A 25,567-nucleotide genomic window follows, 5' to 3' on the forward strand; every position below is an offset into this window, starting at 1 on the left:
TAAGTATATTGTATATAACATATACCTACTCACGTCCTATGTAATAAGGTAATATACGTAAAACCTTAAAAACGGTTACTGACTATACTTTATATACTGAACTACTATACATACTTGATTGTATCATCCAAAGGTATGTATGCTTATAACTAAATGTATAACATTATGCACCGGTATGGCGGTATATATTATGATTATGCAATATACACGCTCAGCTGGGTATAAAATAACATGACGTAGTTTTTGAAATACGATTTTTAATACACTTTACACGATGTAGTAGCAACAAACAGCTTTTTTTATAATAACCTATACATTGCAGTACCTATGATAATATTAAACAAAAAAGATGTATCTGCCATCTGAAGGATTTTACGTTTAAATTGCTCGTAGATATACGGTTCTTTATAATATGGACCTAAACTGAAATTCGTTTATTATTTTAGGTGGATCTTTCAATCAGAACTTAGCAGTCGATCCCCAGAGCCAGCTGATTATGTAATATCATCGATGGCCCGGATCAACGAATAAAACAAATTAAGATAAAAGATTGCCTATCTTTTGACATCTAAACTATTTAGTTTTAATAAATTGACCAGTTCAGATTTTATTTTGAATATTTTAAAAGGTTCTTGCATTTTGCTACCACAAATCTCACTTGTAACATTTAAATTTGTACAAACATTTGAACTTGGTAAAAATCAACACAAGTTTCATCGTTAAAAATAAACCATCTATATATTCACCTAAATTATAAAACTATAAAATAAAAAATATAATATTACGTAACCTAATTGCAATAGGCACACGTTTGTAGTGCAAATAAGAATAATATAACTAATTGAAAATACTAGCATGACGAATTGTGAATGTATAAATAAATAGTTTGATCAGTATGTAATCTTTGCAAGGAGAAATAGGAAAAAGTTCAAGATATATGTAAGACCTAGACATTATATTTCATATTGTAATGGTAATTTCAAGAGGAATTTAATTTAGTTCGATGCAACGAAAATAATCAGGATATCGACGTTTGTCTCGATAAGAATCTATACTATTACTGTGTATAGGTATATAATATAGTACAATAGTAGGAAGGTATTGTTCAGTTTTATAAAAATCACTATTTTCTGGATTTCTAGATCGAAAATTGTTTAGATGGAGTGAAATATTCAGGTCGATTATTGTAGCAACGAAGCATTTCGTATATATATAATACATAATAATATACAATGATATGTCATGATACGTAACGTACGTAGTGTGTTGAATAGAAAAAAAAAGTTCTCGAAAGGCACACTAGGTCACTATATATGTATATGTATTATACAATGTACCAGCTAGGTAGATAATAATAATAATGTAACAATATTCTCGTCCGGTCACGGCGACGCGCACGTTGCGGTACCACTGCGGCGGCGGCGGCACAATTAAAAAGCAGAAGAGGTCTGCGCTGAAAAACCACTTGAAGTGCAGTGCGGTGCATGCGGGGGCGGGACAGACGAGTCGCGTGCATATATATACATACAGTTTCGAGAGGTTTATATCGGATATACCGTCTAAAGGCTAAAGCAGCTATACATATATTTTTGCAGTGTATATGCGCCAAGGCACGTATATTATATACGAACATATATATATTACTCTGTGAGGGGGGGGGGGTGAAAACTACCCTTTCTCCTTGGTCCGCCATCAACGCAAATAACCGTCAGCCCCGCGCGGCTCACCTCGCATCGCCCCCCCACCAATATCACCGCAGACGTCGTATATTTCGTTCCGTATATAATACATATAAAGCTGACTCCACAAGTTTTATTTTTTTTCTTCCCCATTGCGGCAGTTGCAGGTTTCCGCCCCGGAAAATGCACGCGAACGTTATAATATACGCTGTACACTGTATGCGCATATATATCCATAATCCATATAATATATGTACCTATAAATATATATACCTATATAATAGGACGGGATACGGTGGGTATAGCAATAATAATATGTGTAAGTCTTATATATAACACGTCACGTTGGTGCGATCAAATTCTATTATTATTATTATTATTATTATAACTATCGTTGTTGTTTTAGCGCATAAACGATGCACATACTATTATAAATATAATAATAATAATAATAATAATTCAATACCTACCTATAATACCACTGCTGTTGTGGTTATACGACGACCGTATGACTTGCTTGCCTTTTTTCACTTACGTAGGTACGTCATTTCGTATACGCTTTTCGGTGTGATTTATAACACGCAATAACGGGCGATCTGTGTATTATATCTTATAGTTTTATACGATCTTTATAACGCACGTGTAGCGTTTAATGTTTAATATATTGTTCTACATAGGTATATAATATATATATATATATATATAGCCATTAGCCATAATATAATATATACAAATATTATATTCGTACGCTCACCTTGAAACAGTTTTATGTATAAATATCCGTTCGGTGCAGCCGAGACGTATAGAAAAACTTATCGAAACCCAGAAAAATATAATATCGCAATATTATTGTTATCACGCCGCGACCGTATCAGGTTATGCCGATGGCGGTCATTGTAGACAATGACGACATGACGTCGGAGTTCGGATGAGGAGTTGATGGCTTTCAAAAGCGAGTTCCGCGATCCGTTCGCGCTCGTTACCGCGGTCATGGCGATAAGACCGTGGTCGATGATGACGAACAATCGCGGACCGCAGTACATAATATTGTGCTAAACAGATATTTTGTGGTACGTGCAGTCTTTAAAACTGCCACATCACTTCACGAATTCATAATAGGCGAGAAAATGGTCGCACGCGTTAGTTTTTTAATAACTCAAATTAAGGAGCTGCAAAAATAGTCACGGCGGATAATGATATTATATAGGTAAGTAATATCTATATAATATTATAAAATAATTAAACGCCAACTTTATTTTTTTCAACTATTTAATAATTTTATTTATGAAAATATACAATAATAATAATAATATTATATATTGTTGAGAACGTAACACTACGAAATAAAATATAGGTATGCGAAAAATGTTCGCTGCCACTAGTTTTAATATAATATATAATAATAATATAATCACTAAACAAACAAATAAATAATTAAATAAATTGTAATTTCATCGTTAAATCTATGACAATAATAATTTATAATTTTCCCCAAACAAATATGACACGGACAATCATAATATAACATTTATATTTAAAATATTTTCGTTATACGAACTCTACACGTACGTAATAATAATAATAATTATTGAGCAAAACTACTGAGTTTCGATCTTGAATGTAATATAATATATACAATTATATTCGGCTAATGGCTTTTATAATTTTTTTTTTTAAGCTTAATTTATTCAATCGTGAGTTAAGAACAATTTGCAAACATCTTTTAATTTATATATAATTTTTAATTCTTGTACATTCTAAGTTGGACTACTCAATTGAAATAAACAAAAAACAAACAAACAATCGACTTACGTATTAATGCGCCTAAAATATAATATCATATGAATACTTTTGCTCTGCTGATTTACCATACAATCGTACACGGTTGGACTTCGTGATATTACAATATATGATTTCCAATCACATCATATTATTAGATATATCGTTAACACAAAAATCGCGGTCAAATCGAGAAAAAAAGGTTAAAAAAATTCGCCGAGTACAATAACATAGTAACAATATACATATTTTGTTAGTATATTATTGTAATTTATAATAATAAGTTGTCATCGGGAAAACGTTTGTCTATATAGACAAAAGGAGGCAGCGCTGCAATATCGTAGTAACACTTTACATATTATTATTAAATTATTGTTATAATGTGTCTGAATATCGACGACCGTAATATTTATGTGTGGACCGCGATGATTCCATTGATTTAAATAAAACACGTGCTTATCAAAATTTACCCTCAGCGGGTGTTGGGATATACGTCTGTTCCGGTCTAACATTAATCGTCCAAAATATTATATTATGATACTATCCTCCCTGTCTGTCGGTCTGTCTGTCTCTCTCTATGATATATATTATAAATTTTCGGTTACGTTATCGTCGTTCAAACAAATTCGTCAAGGCCACTATGTGTTTTTAAACAATATTTATTTTTGATCATTGAAAAAAACGGCGTCCAAAAATATCATTATTATTATTTTTACGCGCTGCGGCTATATATATATATATATATATATATATGTATACCTATAATATACTATGATGCACTGCAAGTGATGATAATATTATGATCACTACCACCGCCGCGCGTATATAATATAAATATAATATTATATAGGTGTACAATAATATATTATAATATAATATGGAAACATATCGTTATAATAATAATAAAAAAAATAAAATGAACAAAGAAATTATTTCGATAAATTAAAAAAATTCAAATATAAACAAAACGGAGGACGTGGCGGCTCCCGGTCGTTCTAAAAATATACACTTCCGAGCAATAAAACTATTATATAATATTTATATAATAATAGTGTTCTATTACCACCGCGCCCAACTCTAAATAAAAATCGAAATGAAAATGAAAATAATAATATAAATTAATTAATGAATACAAATGCACAATACACAATAATATATTACGTTATAATATATTGCTATAGGTTTCACAAAATTATTGCTCTACGCTCTACAAGAGGCTTCCGGAAGGCGTTATCGTTCACGCTCCCGTTTCTCCCTCTACAATTTTATTGCTTTTCGAATACGTACTTAAATATATGAGTTTCCTCAAAAGTATATCATCATTAAACATCTTAACATTACACGAGAATCCAAGGGTTTTGGACGAAAAATATAAAGTTTACAAAGGTTTATATATATTTATAGGTATATATCGAGACATAGAAAGAGAAGAAAACAAAAACGAAATAAATTATATCATAGTGTTTATTAACGTGTAGAGAAAACGTACGTCTAATATAAATATTTGTAATATATAATATTTGAAATTCCAAAAGAAATATAATATTTTAATAGTAATTTTTAATATAAGATTTTTTTTGTTCTTACATTTTTCTTTTTCTTTCTAGTTTTATTACATTATTGAGCAGACGAGTTGGTTACGTTATTGCTTTTTCACTATATTAACATTTTCTTAATTCTATATTATGTAACATAATTAATTTTTAGTCTAGAAAAACAATTTTTGGTGTTTCAGTTTTTGTACTCTAATCTCTTCCATCTAATCTCAAATATTGGGCTTCAAACAAAAACATGGGTAAATGCAATATTTACTAGGAGTTTTCCCAACATCGACTATGTCATATCATTATTATGACCACATGATTACCACATATTATTTTAGTCTTGTATTAATAATTTATTAAACTATATGAAAAATCACTTATTGCCTATTAAGTTTTATTTACAAGATACATTATTTATAGTAAATATAGTATTAGTATAACATAATTAATTATGTCAATTTTTTTTTAATATTCAATCTTTTTATTTTATTTTATTTTTTTTTTTGAGATCGCATTCTCTATATATTTTACTATAGTTCAACCACTCCCGTGGTAGCTCTAACTTAATCTAAATGACTAGACCACACACTCTAACATATACGCGTGTATACATCCAATTAAAATTAAAAAGAATTAAAATTATAGTACAATATGACATAAATGTATAAAAAGAATGAAACCGCACGCTTCAACGTGTTTAAATAATACACAATGCTTACAAATAATAATATGTATATACGTAATAATCAACCACTGGCAAATATTTTACTATATCTATACACAGGGTTGGGCAAGGTAGGAACCAACCGCACATTTGTATTAAACTTCAAGACTATTTAGAGGCTATAATAATAATGTGAGATTTCATGCAATGTCCGCTTGATAAAAAAAAAAAAAACATGATATGATTAAAAATAAAATAGTAATATAATAATAATAGTAATAATATATTCAAATAAAAATTGACTTTTTAACACCGAAACAAAACAAATCACGCTATTGCACGCCCCTTTAGCGAATGAAAAAAGAAAAGAAAAGAAAAACTTAAATTTATAAAATAATATAATATATGTTCTGAAATTTTGTCACGATAAATAATAATAATAAAAAAAATATATAAATGTAAATAATATAATATTTTGTATATAAGCATATAAATATTATCCACGGATTAGAAATTGACTAGAAACTCGTGACTAGTGTCTGTATGTGAAAATAATATAATACTATAATAATTATAATATATAAACCCCACCCCTAACCGTTTAATAATAATAAAAAAATGAACTAGATTTTAAAGATTTCCGAAAAAATTGACTATAACGTACGACCAGAATATGATAATATTATAATGTTATGAAAATAATAATTATTATATAGTAAAAAAAATTTACAATAATGACCAGGATTTTCGACACGCATCGTGCGCGTCGGTTCAGGCAGTGTGCAGTACCGTTGGACGCAACAAGTTGAGATTGGTGATTTCGGCGGCAGTCGTATGATGGTGATGCTGCTGTTGAAGATGATGCAAATGTGCGGGCGGGTGATGTTGTTGTTGGTGCGATGGTGACTGTGCAGCGGCGGTGACTGCGGCGGCGGCGGCGGCCGACGACGACGACGACGACGACGACGACGACGACGAAGATGACGAAGACGAAGACGATGACGAAGACGACGACGTAAGTGATGAGGGAGACGAAGGCGCGGCCGCGGCGGTGGCGACGGGCAAGCAGGCCGACTCCAGATGCTTGTTCAGGTATGACTTCAGAGCAAACGACTTGAAACATCGCGGGCAAGCAAAGTTTTTGTCGCCGGAGTGGGTCTGCATGTGCGCGCGCAGGTTCGAGCGGTCGGCAAAAGCTTTGCCGCAATGCGCGCATCCGTACGGCTTCTCGCCCGTGTGCGACCGGAGGTGGCCCTGCAGCAACCACGGCCGGCTGAACATCTTTCCGCACACATCGCACGCGTGCGTCAGCTTGTGCGTTAGCTGGTGCATGGCGAGCGCGGGCATGCTGACGTACGGCTTTCCGCACACGTTGCACCGCTTGGCCGACTGCGAGTCCAGGCTCCGGTGCGTCTGCTTGTGCCGGGACAGGTTCGACGACGTGGCATACCGTTTTCCGCACTCGGAGCACGTGTACTTGGACGGTCGGCCGGGCGACGCGGCGCTAATGTCGGCGCCGATGGCGGTTGCCGCGCCGCCGGACGACTTGTCGCCGACGACGCACTCGTCGCCTGACGCGGATGAGGCCGACGAAGATGACGCGGCGGCTGCGGCGGCCGCCGATGATTTGCGTTTCGACCGGCCGTCGCTGACGAAAAACGCCTCGTACGTGTACGCAACCGTTTTGCTGGTGGCCGCGGTGGTGGTCACCGGCAACGGAATGGCGGGCGGGGGCGGGCGCAGTTGCTGTAGTTGTTCGGCCGGTTGCTGTTTGGCGGCCACCGGTATGACGTGCACTATTTGCTGTTGTTGTTGTTCTTGTTGTGGCGGTGTCAGTTGTTGAAGAGGTGCAGTTGGTGGTGGCGGTGGTTGTAGATGTTGTTGAGTGGCCGGCGGTGGTGGTGGCGGCGGCGGTGGTGGTTGCAGTTGTTGAGGCGGCGGCCGGCAAACGACCACTGGTGTCGATGCGCTGAGGTCGAGTATGGCCTGCGCGGCATTAATATCCTCCTCGGGTCGCGGCCATTTGATCGGCTTGTGGTCGTCCAGCGAATAGGGCCGGTATATGTCCTTCTTCTTTGGCGGCAACGACAGGGCCACTCCGGTACTAGTGTACGTACGCGGCCGCTGGTACTGAAGTACTGTGAGCACCGGCGTGGCAGTGGCCGGCGTCGGTGGCGGCGGTGGTTGTTGCTGATGATGGTGTTCGCGCGCGGACGGCATGGCGGCGACCACCGACTGCGGTGCCTGCGCGTCGGTAGCCGTCGGGTACTCGCTTTTAACGGTTCCCGCATACTCTGTAAGCAGAAAGAGACAAACGTTTCATAATATTATTATTATTATTACTATTCGGTCGAAGGAGAGTGACTAAATTTGTTGTAGGTATTAACCTTCATAATCGCGGGTAGGTATTGGTAGGTATTTAATTGTTAATAGTGATGGAAATAAGTGGTATATTACAGAAGAAGATTAGAGTCTACTAGGTTTTTGTCATCACTGTGGATCATGATTGCTCAGAACTTTTTTGTTATTCACAATAAATTAAATAATATTATTTAGGTGAAGACGATTTCACTAGGTATAATTTATAGTAGTCAATTCGCTATCACATCATTATATTAACCACCTCTAGCCATACGCGGTGGAGTAGTTAAATATTTTAAAATATATACCTAACCTAACCACGCGTGGTAACAGGTTTACCAGCCGGATTACACCGCAAAATATACGATGACGGTGCGTAATTATCGATGATTTATTTTCTCATGTATTTTTACTCGATTATTTAGGAGAGTTTGAAACCTCTACCGAAGGCTAACAAATTGTCTTGCAACATTGCAAGGTACCTATTATATATATAATAAGATTTCATGGTTTATAGTATCACGATAACTATAATATACGTGCCAAATGGTATTATATTATAGTTTTTGTATTTGTCGTAATTGGGGGTGTCAAGCGAAAGGGAGCCGCTAAAATAGAATTCCAAAGGGGCTCGAAAAACTTGAGCACGCCAACCGCACCGTGTTTTATCGTCCGGTCTACGTATAGAAATAAAAAACAAATTTTATACAGACGTTCGAAAATAAAACTATATCAGATATGCGAACAAATCTATATAAACGTTCGACGTAAATTCGTATAATTAGACTTAAAAGGAATTTTCCACCATCCGTGTTCATTACGCTGAGAGTAAACTCATTGTGAACTCCATCGCGAGAATATACAAACGAATAATAAAGAACGCGACGCGGAACAAATAATAATAAGCGTGCGCTAAAAAAACGGGGAGACAAAAGAGCGGAGCATAAAAATGTTTAGTATAATAGTTGTTTTAAGTCGTGAATAATGAACGTCTTCGAGAGATATTTTCTTTTGGTGAAATAGTCTCGGGATTAAAAAACACGTTTTTGTTCACGACAATTACGTGTACCAGCTATGTTATAATATATTATTATTATAATAAAATGTTGCATCTTTAAAATGTTAAAAATTATTTTTATTTATTAATTGATGTCTGATTAATTACTTTCGTGCTGAAATATTTGTCATTTGTGTATCGAGCGCTGAATATTAAACAACCCCTTCAGAAATAGTTTTTAAACGCGTAACGACTAAATATAGTTTGAAAAAAAATAACCCACTTTAAACATTTCGTTGTACAATATATTTTAATCCGTTTTGTCGTACAAAGTGGATTTTATATCAACATTAAATACCGTATAAATATTGTATTTAATTTAAGACATATACAATTTATAAAGTAAATAATAAATATATAAATTTATAAATACAGGGTGTCCCGCGAGGATTTACCCATTGCGATATCTAGTTTTGAAGTAATAAAGAGGAACACGGAAGATAATATTCGGCCGGCCGTTTGGGAAAGCGCGCGCCGCGGCGGGTCACATGTTTGATAACATTACGGTGTTAAATAATACGAAATTTTTCGCGAAACTAAAAAAAATATTCAAAATCAGGAAATAAATGAAATTAAAATTTTGAAACGTCAATATTTTCAGAAAAATAAACTCAACAAAATGGCTATCTTTAATTTTTTTTTGAAATAATTATATAAAAAAATTTATTTTTTAACTTTTTTACCAAAACATTAATATAAATTAAAATATGAAATAATTGTAGTTCTTATCCCTGTGAGTCTTATTACAAAACCAGAATTTCGATATCACCATTATTTCGGGAGATATTGCAATGGGTAAATCCTCACGGGACACTCTGTATACAATAATTATTTAAAAAAAAAGCTAAAAATACATTAGGAACGCATAATTTTTCAAAATAAATGTATACTTAACAATAAGCATTTTTAACTATATTTATAAATATTATTTTTCTTGTTTCAGTTATATATCACAACTATCACAGCTTTAAAGTTGGTGTCAACACTGATCCGATTATATTTAGGTCAACTACCAATGGTAAGTGAACATAGTTATTAATCATACTTATTAAAATATAACTCTCATATAATAATAGGTAACGACTTTTCCGCCTACGCGTCTCACGTGCAATTATTAGCGCGGTTTCCCGCTTATCACACGTGTAGGTTCGATTGTGGTCATTCGAGCGCTACATATTAATATTATGATATGGATGCTGCAGTTGATATAAATATATGGTATCGCCGTGGGTTCAGCGAGTATAATATGTTCCTACATGGCGTGATAGTTTTCCTAGAGGGGAGACGGGTAGACCATATTTAAAAATATAATATAATATTCACAAGGTGTAACAGAAATATATGATAAATGAAACATGTAAAAGCATATAAAATATATATTATGATATTCCGTCATATCTTACTGTTATACACTGTATTTAGGTATCAGTATATAATAATATTACATATTATATAATATATAGATGTCGGAGGGGCCGCGGTCACAACAGATTAGCTTAATGGATGTCGTCTTGAGTTTTTTTTTTACTAGAGTATTTCGAATTGACGTGTATTATACAGCGCACGCTTTTGAAATTCTGTTGAAAAAAATGTACCCACACGTATAGCAAAATAGTCAGTTTGGGATTGTGGTGGAGGCGTGGGTGGGAGAAAGAAAAAGAAAAAGAAGACCAATACACAAGTCATATCGATTGTTCGGCAAACAATAAAAACTTTCCACGAATCCCTATATATACAGGGTGTCCCGTGAGGATTTACCCATTGCATATCTCCCGAAATAATGGTGATATCGAAATTCTGGTTTGTGATAAGACTCACAGGGATAAGAACTACAATTATTTCATATTTTAATTTATTTTATAGTTTTGGTAAAAAAGTTAAAAAATATATTTTTTTATTTAATTATTTAAAAAAAAAATAAAGATAGCCATTTTGTTGATTTTATTTTTTTGATAATATTGACGTTACAAAATTTTAATTTCATTTATTTCCTGATTTTGAATATTTTTTTTAGTTTCGCGAAAAATTGCGTATTATTTAACACCGTAATGTTATCAAACATGTGATCCGCCGCGCCGCGCGCATTCCCATACGGCCGGCCGAATATTATCTTCCGTGTTCCTAATGGTTATAAATTTATAATCATATTTTATTTCTTCAAAACTAGAAAAAATATTAAAAATCAGGAAATTAATGTTTAAATAAATAAAATTTAAATAAAATTTTGAAACGTCAATATTTTCAGAAAATTAAGCTCTACAAAAGGCCATCTTTAATTTTTTTGGAAATAATTAAATAAAAAAATATATTTCTTAAATTTTTTACAAAAACATTAAAATAAATTTAAAAATGAAGTAATTGCTGTAGTTAATATCCCTATGAATCTTATTATAAAACCAGAATTTTGATATCTCCATTATTTCGTAAGATATCGCAATGGGTAAATCCTCGCGGGACACCCTGTATATATACGAGTACAGGTACGCACATGCACGCGTTTACCCTAACCCGTCGCAATAAGTCGTTCGCAATTTCTTTACCGAGGTACATATTGGTTATTAATGTCGTATTTCGCGTTACTTGTGGCGCTGCCGCGTTGGCTGAGTGTATAGTCTCAAGTAGATAATATGAATAATAATAAAACTGAGTGCAATAGAGGACGACAAACAAAATCGTTTCGTTAATGATTTCGGTTTGTATTGTGTATAAACGTACCTACAATTATTTGTTTGAACTAAACATTATTATAATGCGTTTGTTATAAATACAGTATTATTACGGTACCCACTTCCTACAGCTTGCAAGCACTTACAACAATAATTATATACTAGATGTAATACGTGCAACGTGCGTATTTCAGTAGGCATTTGTATAATTTAATCGAACAGATTCAAACTAACAATGAATGCACCCATCAAGATAAACATGTACACTATATAATGTTTTTAATGGGTTTTTATTAATATATATTATTTGCTTCTTAATTAATATTTTAGGTATTCGGAAATATTTTTAATCGACAATAATTTTAAAAATATTTAATCATAAAAATATATGTTCTGGAATGAATCACTGAGCCACCGAGGTATCAGGGATTTCGGTACTTTCGTACGACAGAATTTATTTATTTTTTCACATCTCGTTTTGGCGCTTATGTCTTCTACCGAATATTTTATGATATTGGATAAAAAAAAATACAAAATATTATTTAGTTCGAAAGAGAAACGGTTGTTTCCTTTTATTATTCTTTTACACTGTTTTTCTTAAATTTTTATAATTCATTGTGTTTTGTTAATTCAGAAAAATTCAAATTAAATCGAATACTTTGTCGCATTCCCTTTTTTTTCAAATTTAATTTAAAACAGTTTTTAATTTAATTTTTAAATAAACGCGTTTATTAATGATTTCTACTTGTCAAAAATATTGCAATAACTTTGTTTGCTATAATAATTAAGCGAAAAACAATAAAACGAACGACAATTTGTTCGGTATAAATTATACAATGAATTATTATTATTATTGTAAGAATGATCATAAAATCTCGATCAAAATATACATACATATTTCGAGTCACGTGTATATATAAGCCATGAGAGATATTATTATTTATCATGCAGAGCTTAAAAAAGACATAATATTGATATGTCGTTGATATATGTAAACGTTTATTTGGTTCGGAAGGACCTGGATTGAAAACCACATATTTTTAGTGTACATTTTATGGCGGATATTCTGTTGCGTGGATATCTATTATCTACAGTCGGTCGGCCAATGTTAATTTTCGTACCTTATACAAAATGTAAATAATACATATAATATAGTTACACGGAAAATCCTTTCATTTATACACTATACATATTATTATACCACTCACCTGTGCGGGTAACTCAATATTCCGACTGCATAGTTGTCCCTTTTGGAAAACGAGAGCTATATTATTATCAACCGTGCCGCGCCACGCAGTATCGTTAATCCGATTGGTAAACGTGGTGTAAATTCCCCGTCGGAAAAGCAATTTACATCTAATGAATTATTTATGCAGTCGGTTTTTATTAATAACCGACACGATTATTGTACGTATCGGTGTCGGTGTGTGTGTGTGTGTGTGTTACTATATTTTAGTACTTTTGGGTGTTACCTATAATAATGGACTTTTTCCTGATATAATACGTTTTGTACGTTTCGCGAGATCGATACATTTTCTACGCGCGGAGGCTGTTAACGAAACGAGAAAATGAATAAGTGCTACTTGATTAATTTTAATTGATTGTTTGCATACTTGGATGTTTTTCCAGTACCCCTCCGGTCACACTATAATTTCTTTTTTTTTAATTCGCAAAACCGTTCACAAGTAATAATCATTGTTTCGTAATTAAATAAATTATAATACTATTCGTGTACAGATAATTTAAATGTTACTTCTATTATTATTATTATTATTATTATTATTGTTTGTAATCGTTTTTAGCATTCCAATTTATATAATATATTATTTCGCTCAAACGAAGACGCTCGCCGAATGATTTATTATAATTACTAATGTAAATTATATGATGATATAAAATGTAGAATATTTGTTTTTCGATAAAGACGGCCATACACCGTTTCTGTATCGAAATCTTTGACGAGCGACGACGCGAAAGCAATATTGAATATTGAACAAAATAACAATAATCTAATAATACACATAAATAATGATATTGTCTCATACGGATACCTTCTTCAAGTATTTTGACGAGAAACATGATATGACAGAACTGGTGGTTGTGTTAAGACTTGACGAATACTGAGTTGGACTTCGTACAGACGAAAATGATTCTACACTGGTCTCTGGTCGGACGAGAAAAATGACGTCTGCGAATTTAGGATAATTCGATCGCGATGAAAAGGGATCGGAGAATAATAATTGTTTCGTTATCTATAATAAAAAAATCTCGGGGACTCTGTATATAAAACAGCGGCAGCAGTCATCGATGGATATACCGACGCCGCCGCCGACGCCGCCACCGCCACCACGACGACTGCTGGTTGCCGGTGTGGCGCGTGCGGGGATCGATGTCTACAGGATAAAAACATATGGCCAACAGGTGGAAGATCAACACGTGTGATACCTGTCACGTCGTTTCATTTGAATTCTAACGCGTACATGCGAATATTACCTGTGTGTGTGTGCGTGGTGCGTACATCGTTAAAATATAATAATATTATCGTCGCCGTAGATGAGCGGACTGAGATCCACGCGGACATTAAAAACTATTATTTAAGAACGTTTGAAACAAAAATAAACCTAACAGAAAAACAATTTTCTTGTGAGATAGACGTAACGTGGTACTGGTCGTGTGGACGGCGTGAAAAACTGCACATAAGTACTCGGCATAATTGATCGTATTCGAAACGTTGTCCAACATGTTCGCCCAACCCATAAACGAGCCGAACAACCCAGCTGTACGCCTAGTAGGTACAATAGATATTGTTTGACACCTATCTACAGCGATGAAGAAATGAATCTTAATTAACTCGCATATAAGTAACCAAAAGTCTACCCATCGACCCAGGTAAACAATTTTTAGTAATAATAATTTACAAGTAATAATATTTTGGTTATTATTATTTGTTTTTCACCATGATATTGAGCACTCACCAACCTACCTCTTAACCTTAAAAAAAAACCAAGACGTCAATCCACGGGTAACAAGTCCTCATCTGTAATGGTCTGCGGGATATTGTTAATGCGCAAGTCCGTCTGCCTGTAAACTACGTTTCTGTGGTTTTCGGCTTTATACATAGGTCTGTCGGCTTTCTGCTCGATTGCACGCACGGGCGTTCTCCAGTCCCCTCTCTTGGCACGTACGCACACGCGAAAATATGGGCGAGGGTCGTGACTCGTGAATTCGTGATAGACGACGACCGCGGCCCAGTGTGTCTCTTATCGGTACGATTTATTTTTAATCCTCCGCGACTTTGCTTGTACTATATTATTATTAGTAGTAATAGTAGTAGTAGTATTATTATTATTATAGTACACGCGCGACGCGCATACACACGAAAATAAATAGTTATAAATGTTATAATATTGTTGTTTGTTGTTGTTGACGTTTTTCTAACGGTCAGATTGTAACAGAAACCATAGACTATAGACCTAGCTGCTGTAGATAATAATATTCGGCTTTTGGATGCTTATGATGATTGATGGTATTGTATACAAATCTGTAACAATCTGTTACATCTATTTTCTATGCTGTTTAAATATTAGTTTCATTATTATCCAGAAGTTTCTGAAATTTGCTGAATTTTTTTCTTTCTCTTTTATACAATGATTAAACAGGAATGCCGAAATATTTAATATCAATACTTATAACTTATAAGATGTGTTGATCTATCGGGTACGAAATGTCGTTTTGAAACGCAATAATAAGAATGACATGAACGTGAGTAGCAGATTAAAATATATTAAATATATTTTTTTACAATAACCAGTTACTCTTATATCATCATCATAAAAAAAAAATTTGAACCCAGTTACTCTCACCCGCCTACTCCCTCACTAACTATTTACTCGTTGCGCCGATGGTCCTGCAGACTCGCGAAATGTCAAGTATGTCCACAAATTTAATTTTAATTAAATACGCTGTTGATAAGGGCAAGCGATTGCGTGTGTATGTGTGTTAAACGCTTTTTATAATATTATTATTCATGTAAGCGGGAAATAGTGGCGAATTTTTTTTCATGACTATAATATAATATTATTAATATTATTATACATAATATATTATGTTTGATATTTGACTAGAGGGGAACTGAAATCGGTTTCAAATGTTGCCCGAACGACTGTAATATGCAGGCGGTGGCATGCAAAGGTAGAGATAAAAGAAATTTAAAACTTTCACAATATAATATATACAGTATCACCTCTAAGACTTTCAATTATGGCCGTTCAGGGAGTTTAGAGATAGAGAATGGGAAAAGAAAAATCGTTGTTTTTGCTTGGAGAATCGCGGGACCTATTTAAGGTATAAAATGGGTTAGGCGAGGGGAGCAAAAAAAAAAAAAAATATGGGATAGGACGAGTGAAAAAAAAAACTTTATATATAAATTCCCGAAGGATAGAGTAGAGTGACGGCGGCGGGAGCAAATCTTGTTTTTCTAGATTGCCCGAGAGAAAAGCCACCCCCTTTTGTGTTCCGCGTGTCCATGTCTCGTTTTTAAATTGCTCTAAACGCAGACAACAATTTTTCCCATTTCTTACTTTTATTTTAGCCTCTTCTCCCTCTTGCGCTCACGCCCGCTTCGCCCGACCAAGAAAAACGTTTTATAATACATGACGATGCAACCGTTCCTTTCCAAATGGTACCATAAAGCGTAAGGCCCCCGTGACCTTTGGCAAACGTAAAAATGTCATAGCCAAATAATCCCGTACAAATGGCCCGTGACTCTTTTCCTGGAGGAGCAACCTTGTTTACACGTCGTATTACCAGCATATACGTAGGTACGCGTAAGTATAGGTATGGGTATACGCTGAATGCGTGCAGGGGAAAACATATAAACTATAGATGACATAATATAAATCAGATATTATTGTCGTTCGCAGCGTTTTTTGTAGAATACACACTGCTGCAGTAATAACCTCCCGGGGTACACATCACTCGACAAAAATAAACAAAATCTGCGGTCGATAAATATACCTTACCGTGATCCTATAATCGTTCGTTTAAATTCTCTCGGCTATAGTAAATGCATAAATAAATAAAAAAAGTTATATTTTTTATATGTATACAAAGTAAACACTAAAACATAATAACATAATAACATAAAAATATTTATTTACTTTCACAATTGAATAAACGACCGCTATGAAAAATCCCTAAAGAGTTGGCAATGGTGTAACAGTGTTGTTGTTGGTGGTGGTGATGGCGGTGAAGTTGATGGTGGTGTTACGCGGTGTCAATCAGTCGATTTATAAAAGGTTAAACGAACTGTGAATTGCGATGAAAAAAGGCAAGTTGTAAAATTACGGTTGAATAAGACGCCACTGCTGCAGATGTGAAAATAGAGTCACTGTATATTATACGAATATAGAAGTAGAACGTAGTGGTTCGATATGATAAAAATGTTATTATTATTTATTTATTTTTTGGTAAGTCTTGAGTCTTGACGTCTTGTATCTACAACGTTTTATTACAGTGTGCAGTATAGAGAATACACTCTTTGTTGAACACGTATATTTTGATACAACTGTAAAAGTATGCTTGTCAGTAAAATTAATTTAAATCGTAAGATATTTTAAACAAAATATATAAAACATATAATAAAATATTAGCGGTTATATAGTTGTATAGGTTATATAGTAGGGTATAGTTGGTAGCGGTTAAAGGTGAATCGTTAAACGGGTGTAGTGAACGTTTAACCTCCACAGAATGACTGCGTATATCCATTGTCTTTGCAAAAATAATATTTATTATAATTATGTGTTTGAATTTTGAATAATATTCGAATTTTATCGATACGGATGAAACCCGGTGAACGTTTAGTCATCATTTCTTCAGTATTCGTTTCATATACGTATTATTATTATATATTTGCACAGAAAAAACTACGAATAAACACACCGATAAACGTCGGTCGCGTAGAGTGTTTGTTTACGCTTCGCAAAGCTCTGAGTTCTGAGATGAAAAATATAAGCGCCGCCGCGCGTGATAGAAATGTTTTATATATATACATTATATATATTTATACACATTGCATATTATTATTATGATTGCCGTTCGACGCATCGTTTATATATTTTTTACTTTCCACTTTTCCAGTAGAATTCAATATGACGTATCACGTATTACGTATATATTTTAGTAGTTACCTTATGGGATTACCAATTAATATTTTTGATATGTTTTCTCTTTAAAAATTTAGGAAGTTTCGATGGGGGCATACAAATATATATAATACATATAAATCCATGTATATAACAAAAGGCAAAAATCAAATGAAAATATTATAAAAACCTCATTTAGTTCACCATAAAAAAAAAATAATCTATATAATATATTAATTTGCCAGATATAGTCCCTCCCCACCGGTCAAGATGGCTCTTGCCCACTACACCGGTATAAGGCCGTGTCCTACATGAATACGACGAGTGTGACTCGTGCTAACGAATTCTATTCTGACCATGCTGTTCTGTCGCAATACGATTCGTCCGATGCGATAAAATACAAACTGTTTTGGTTTTCGTCGCGTAGGTCGGATTCGCGTAGAACACGCCGTAAATCGGTAAATAGAACATATGGACTTATAATATTTAATGAACATTTATCATAAAAGGGCGAAGGAAAAAGAAACTTTAATTCTGAATGTTGAACATTCAATATATTATTACAAGTTTGGAATGACACGAAGAAATTTACATGCAGTTTTATTAATTATCGATACCGAATAATACATTTGGTTGCCTACCATACATAATTGATATACTATTTAAATTTTTTAAATATTAATATTTTTGTTAAAATGCGTTTAGTTACATTATATTATGTACATACAATATAATATATACAATAATATAACAAATACGATTATTAATTATTAAAGCTTATTAATAATACGTTATTATCAATACTTTTTATTTAGCTTAAATTGGTTCTCCTTTGGCTAAACTGTGTACCGAATGAGATTAGATCGACTTGTGAGTCACAAGTCACAAGTTGTGACGGAGTGCAGGGTAGCCGTATTGTTGCGGCATCGTCAAACCGGGACTTTGGGACTCTGGATGGCCAATTGACGAGTGAGCGGGGGAAGGTGGCGTGGCGGTGGCTTATTATTATATACGCGCTTCGTGTTTTTTTTTTGCACATGGCGATTATTGCTGCAAGCGCTTGTGTCCCCTGCGAACAACTGCAGCAGCAGTCTACACGTCTACCACGACGACCGGCTAGGCGTTTGCTCTCTCGCAGACGGCTATTATACAATATACAATAATAATAATATAATAATAACATAGCGGTGATGCACCGGCCGGCTAGGAGTGCACTAATCCCTCTCCCTCCTTCCTATCATGTTCTCGGCCGACGACCGGTGGCAGAACGGCTCCCGTTACACCGGCACCACCGCACGCATAATGTATAATATTATATAATACGCGAACCAGTTGTCCAGCTGCAATTGTTTAATTATACCTATATATATAATGTGTGTGTGTGTTATAAATAATAACTCATAGACGTCGGGGCGCGCGCGCGCATATTGTTCCGGTGGTCGCGTGCCAGGTGCTACCGGGCTGGAGCCCTATATATGCACACACACACACACACTTTGTGTATAACATTGTCTTAGTATATGTGTATAGGTTCCTACCTCTTCACCCTAGCACATCCCTTTACCTATACACACGCGCTAGTGTGTGTGTTTTTTTCTACTCCCTATACACATAATCTACACCGGATTCACGACCCCTCCGATAAAGTTCGCGGCCCCTAATATATATGTTGTACATACTATATATATATACATACTCACCTAGCCAGATATATGCCACGCGTGCGTATATATATACACATAACACCGATCTACAGCAGCGGCAGCAGCTATATGTGCCGAGATCGACCAGCTGTTGATCGCGCGCGCGACGAGAGCAGAGTGCAACAAGCGCGTAAAAGCGGTTCGACCCGCTGCAACCACGTTCCCCTCAACGTGCGGGTAAAAACGCGAACCGTGACACGCGGGCGGCGATGACGAAAAAAAACCAGTTCGAACAATATACTCTCCCCCCCCTCCAACCCCGACTTCCCATCACGAATTTATATTATTATTTATTATATTATATTGTTTTCGCGCAACCCTCGCCGGTGGCCTATTTCCAATATATAACGTTATTATTGTATAGGTTAGGTTATACATGCGAGTTGTAGTCGTGCATTATTGTCACGTCCATGCAGACGATGTCGATGACGAGGGGCTCTCAAATCGATTGTACCGTATGATAATAATAATTATTTACTCGATGAAAAAAAAAATTAAAAAAGCAATCGTGAAATATACCGTTTACGTAGTATGTAGTATACCGCTACTGTATGATATAGGCACCGTCTGAGCAGATCACAATATCATAAAGCTGTCAAATACAGTGAAATACGTGATTCGAAGAAGTTATGCGAGAAAAATATTATAAATATGATCATCTGACTAATATAGTTGAGAGTCATTGTCATGCTGCAGTCTTTATATAATATAATATTCCATATAATATTATTACGAAATTAGTATTATTTTATACGCTTAGAAGTTAGAGGTAAGTTCATATGGATACCATAATATAATGTAACGTCATGATTCGCGTTCGGGATTCGCATAGTATAATATATAATACCTATAATGGCGTATTGCCCACATCACCTACACCACCAACTCTACCCACCCACATGTGCCTATACATGCATCACCGATGCGAGTAAACTATACTGACCGCGAGTGTGTGCACGTATGCCTGCACCATCGTGGCTATATGACTATAATAATATTATACAGCGTGCCTACGGCGCAGTCACGTCAATGTTATCTCTTCTGCTCGGGGAAATATTCTGCCGACGGTTCTTCCGCTTCGATTGTTCGCAACCACGGCGGCCGTGTGTGTACGCGGCGCAAAGAAATAATCCATTAGCTAATGCGATCGGAGCGCGCTCGCTGTTTACCCACCCCTTCACCGCCGAAACGGGTTACCGGCGATTTAATTTTTTGTTTTTTCCATTTCTCTTTCTCCTTCTTTTACAATAATTTGCCGAAGCAAATGGTTAAAAAACGCGAGCGCGAATTGTAAATAATATACGTTTTGTGTCCGCGAAAACGACTTTATACGGCGTATAACTTTATCATATATTATTTACTATATAGGATAATACACCTAATTAATATATCGATAGTAAAATTAAGAGACTTCAGTTTTCAGCAGCTATATACCCACAAACAATATGATAAATAATATTGCGGTGTAGACTTGCAGTCGCCGTCATCGTGTGCTTAAATTCTCACGACGGAAATACGTCATATAATTATAATGTAATATTTTATAGTTGACATCTCTCTGTTATTCTATAATTATAGCTGATTTCCCGCACACCATATAATATACGATTATATATTATACTCATAATAATAATAATAATATAGTTGTAGCACTCATAGGTATATGTTGCAATACTGATAATAGCAATACATGCTGGATGAGAATAATTATATATACGTATTTCTTTATCGATTCGCTTGCAATAATATTATGTAAATGTATATTATCATCCGAAATATTTGTCCTGCGGCAGCTGAGTGTAATATTTTAATTTACACTATAAAATGTGTGGTTTTGCAAACTGCATTTGCCAAATTGAAACAGAAACATTGTATAATATTATCGTATTATAGTACCTACGTTTTAACGAGAGAGAGAGATAATGGGAGAGAGAGAGAGAGATTATAGAGTATGGCACGCGATGAGGGATTAATATTTGTAACACTAATAAATAACACGACTGTGCATCAAGTGTTTGCGATCGTCTGTGCTCTCTATAATATCAACTGTTGTATTATAATTATCTCTTATTATAGCATGTAATTTTGAATATTCCAGATTTAGCCATCAATATACACGATAAGAAAATTATTATGAAATTATTTCATTACAAATGTACTGGAATATACTTTTATACTATGGCTATACGGGAATAAAAAGGTAAATAAATATTTCGCTCTTGACTTAACTACAAATATTATTAAATTTTCTGTCAAAGGTAACAGTTTGTGTTTTTTTTGTTTTGTCAATTTTCAAACGGAAAGTTATGAAAAAAAAAAAAACTGTCAAAAGTGTACACCATTGCAAAAATGATATTAGATTTGTATTTTCGTATAAAAGTGTCGTCGGCGTGTATAAAAAAAAACTCATACGAAAGTATAATAATATTAACACAATAATTAGATTAATTGTTAAAGTGGTGTAAAGTATAAATGTTATTTCTATACTTACCCACTATAACAGTTTGGAATGAATCGTGTTAATAGGTATAACCATCCTATATACACATCGATTACATAGGAATAATAATACGGTCGTAATAATATTATCGGACAGTAATAGCGATTTTGTCGATTTAGTCACATAAACTTTATGTAGCCGTCGGTTACATAAAAGTAATAATAATAATAATAACTGTTATTAGAAAACAGTGTCGTAACTTTTAAACGATATTTTTCGTCATAAATATTACAAATTTAGTGCGGCGGAAGAGGGTGGGCGGGCGGGAAGTGAACGATAGACGAAACTTAATGGGTTAAAAGTCCACTGCATATATATATTATATACATTCACTCGTGGTAAGCGGAAAATTAAGTTCTTGCGGTTATATTTTGATCCCTTGATAATTTGGAACAACCGCGCGCCGATGTTTTTTTTTTGTTCGGGATAATCCACGAAAAAAGTGCCATTAAACGGGACGGAAAAAAAATATCCAATGACCGGATAATATTATTGTAATTTCGTGTTTGTGAGTTTATTGGAAGAGGACCGGTGTAGAACATGGTACATTATTATTGATGCATTTTACATATATTATGAACTATCGGTGTGGATTGTACAGGTAGCCGTTTGTTATTATTATTATTATTATTATTTAGATACAATATATTATTACATTTATATTATTATACATATATACAGGTCCGGAAAAAAAGGTGGGAAATTCGGTGCACCATTATTATTACTATTATTATTTTCAAACGTTCAGGAAACGGATTCACGATTTATAGGTGCAAAAACCGTTTTACGATCGGCATCACCCTCTTCGTCGTTCGCTCACGGATTGCCTCGCTCATATCTCATGCTATCCTCCCCGACATACAGGCTCGTAGCGGTGGGGGGGGAAGTTCATATCTGTGTGCGTATCGCCAGGGTTTTGGGATTCGGTTTATTTTCGGCGTTATATTGTTGCCAAATGGGACCCGCTGTAAACCTAAACGGTTTGTCAATAATATTATATATAAAATATACGTATGATTATGTACCCTATACCGGCGTAGCGGAGGCGAGAAAAAAATATGGAAACACGAGATAATGGCAGAGCTTTAAAAAATTGAAAATCAATTTGTCGTACATACACGCGTAATACATATATATATATCTTTTCTATTAAGCTTCGACAAATTATGTCTCGCGAGTTTAAATATTTCGATTTAATGTTAACTGCAATAATAAGCTTTTAATTTTTTTTTTATTTACGAATGAAACAATACACAATTACGAGGTAAAAGTATACGGGGTTTTAAATTCGCATTTACATGATAAAATATTTTAATTTTTTTAGGTTACGTTGGTCGATAAAAATCTTATTCGCTTATTTGGTTCAGTAGTTTCCCTTTATAATTTTATTTACCGGTTTGATTCACAATAATAGACCTTAACAATAAATTATACGTGTATGATTGCTGGTAAATTCACGCAATAAACTATAATTAAAAAAAAAATGTAACACAGCTCGACTTCTGAATTATTTTTTTCGTTTCGATACTAGAAAAATGTTCTTATGAACCATACGAGTATACATTTTATTTCTAAATTAAATTCTTTTACAATCCCTATACCCGTACATCATTCATCGAAGATACTAATTTGATATCACAATTAATGTATTGCATTGTTTTAAACTCAGACTATTATTAATCATACACTTTTATATAAAATCAGATAGAAAAGAAAAACATATAATTATGAAATTAAAAGTGGCTTGTACAACTAAAAGAAAACTGGGTAAAACATTTGTTTACTTTCGGGCCTTTTTAACGCTTACTCCGTTTGTTTCAATTAAAGTTTTACGTTTGTTTAAAATCACTCGATATCAATCCGATTGAAAATACCAATCATTTATATTTTTTATTTAAACTATTCATTTTTTATTATTTATTTTGATTTATTGCAGGGTATATTATTTATATGCGTTTACAAAACTTGATACACCTACTTTATTATGGAAATATTCATTACAAAAATAGCAATTTAATAATAAGGGGTTTGAATAGAAAAAAGCAAGTAAACTTTTTTTTTTATTAAAGGGATGAAAGACGATATTTTTTGAATTCCTTTACCATAATATACGCATAATTTATTTCTTTCTTCTATGTCGATGGAAATAATGATGTAATATAGGTACACAATGAATTATTATCGAAAATTTTTTTTAAAAATCGTATTTTTCTCTTGACTCTATATGATGAATGTGTGACTCGACTCTTGAGTCTGTGCGCACGAATATTTATAGGTATACTGTTAGAATGTCGTCGTTAGCGTATTATTTGCGGTCTCGTATTTGGCGTATTTTGTTTATCCAATTTTTTTTTCAATATTCTATACGAAAAGTAAAAAAATGGAGGATAAAACAAATTTATCGAATTTATTTATATTGTTTCGTCACAATATAGTGACCACTCCGCGACACTATTGATATAACTTAACAATAACGGGATTTAGTTTACCTAATCATATATAATTATAAGTAATATGAAAGTTGAAAATACCTGTGAGATAGTGAAAAGCTGTGCCGGTGCAACACGGTGGCGGACTCGGCGCAGTGGCTCCGGCCGGCGGGCTAGACGGACCCCACGCGTGATGCTGTTGATGGTGGTGGTGCTGATGGTGGTGCAAGAGCACGGTCACCGGTGGTTCCCATTGTGGACCACTGGACTTCGTCTGCTGCTGCGGCTGCGGCGGTGACGACGGCCGCCTGCTGTCGTAATCCCACGAACACTCGTTGGCCACGGCGGTCTTCCACTTCTTGGGCATCAGGCACCGGGGCATGGCCAACCGTCATCCGAGTTCCTTCGGGCCGGCGGTATTTTCGGTCGCGGAAACGGATATATTACAGTAGGTATACGTTAATATAGTTACAGCCGATAACGATAATATTTTATTTGCAAACTCGTACGATTTTTAACTTTTTTAAATCTTACGATGTATTTTTATATACGTCGTTAATCGCGGTAAATATAGTATTAAAATGTCTGATCGCACTTCAGTGTCTCGATGTGTAAATATACGGACGTATCGCGGTGGTCCGGCGGGATCAAAGGAGAAGGATAAATTTAAAAAAAAAAAAAAAAAATGATAAAATAATTTTAGAATTAAGGAATAAAATAGATTTAGAACTTGTAAACGCGGACAGGAAGACAGACGGACAGATATGATATTGTAGTATAGACAGATACAGATAGAGAGACAGATAGAAATAGAGAGAAAAAAAAAGAAAAGAGATAGCGCGAAGAGGAGCACCGAAGCGACTAGACGAAGTGTTTGGTACGCGAGTGCGTTTGGAAATGTTTGGTGGCCGGCACTTATACCGCCGCCGTTGCAGACGCTGCGGTCGCCTCCACGCCCCACCACCCCGTTCGCGCCACGGGGGTGTCGCCCTATCGAAGGGGGTGATTATTATTGGGTGCGCGCGCACCGCGCGCCACCACC

General features: G+C 34.7%; 1 protein-coding gene across 1 annotated transcript; it reads right to left on the reverse strand.

The window, feature by feature from the left end:
• Window positions 1-3,285: 3,285 nt before the first annotated feature.
• Window positions 3,286-25,433, reverse strand: LOC107163087 (uncharacterized). The gene is made up of 2 exons (XM_089222954.1): window positions 24,628-25,433; window positions 3,286-7,960 (listed from the first exon to the last, which is right to left on the reverse strand). The coding sequence occupies exons 1-2, from the start codon at window positions 24,905-24,907 to the stop codon at window positions 6,438-6,440; spliced, it is 1,803 nt and encodes a 600-aa protein (XP_089079080.1). The 5' UTR covers window positions 24,908-25,433; the 3' UTR covers window positions 3,286-6,437.
• Window positions 25,434-25,567: the final 134 nt, after the last annotated feature.

Source organism: Diuraphis noxia, unplaced genomic scaffold, assembly GCF_037042655.1.
Source record: "Diuraphis noxia isolate RWA-SAM2 unplaced genomic scaffold, SU_Dnox_SAM2 contig0003, whole genome shotgun sequence".
Classification (NCBI taxonomy): domain Eukaryota; kingdom Metazoa; phylum Arthropoda; class Insecta; order Hemiptera; family Aphididae; genus Diuraphis; species Diuraphis noxia.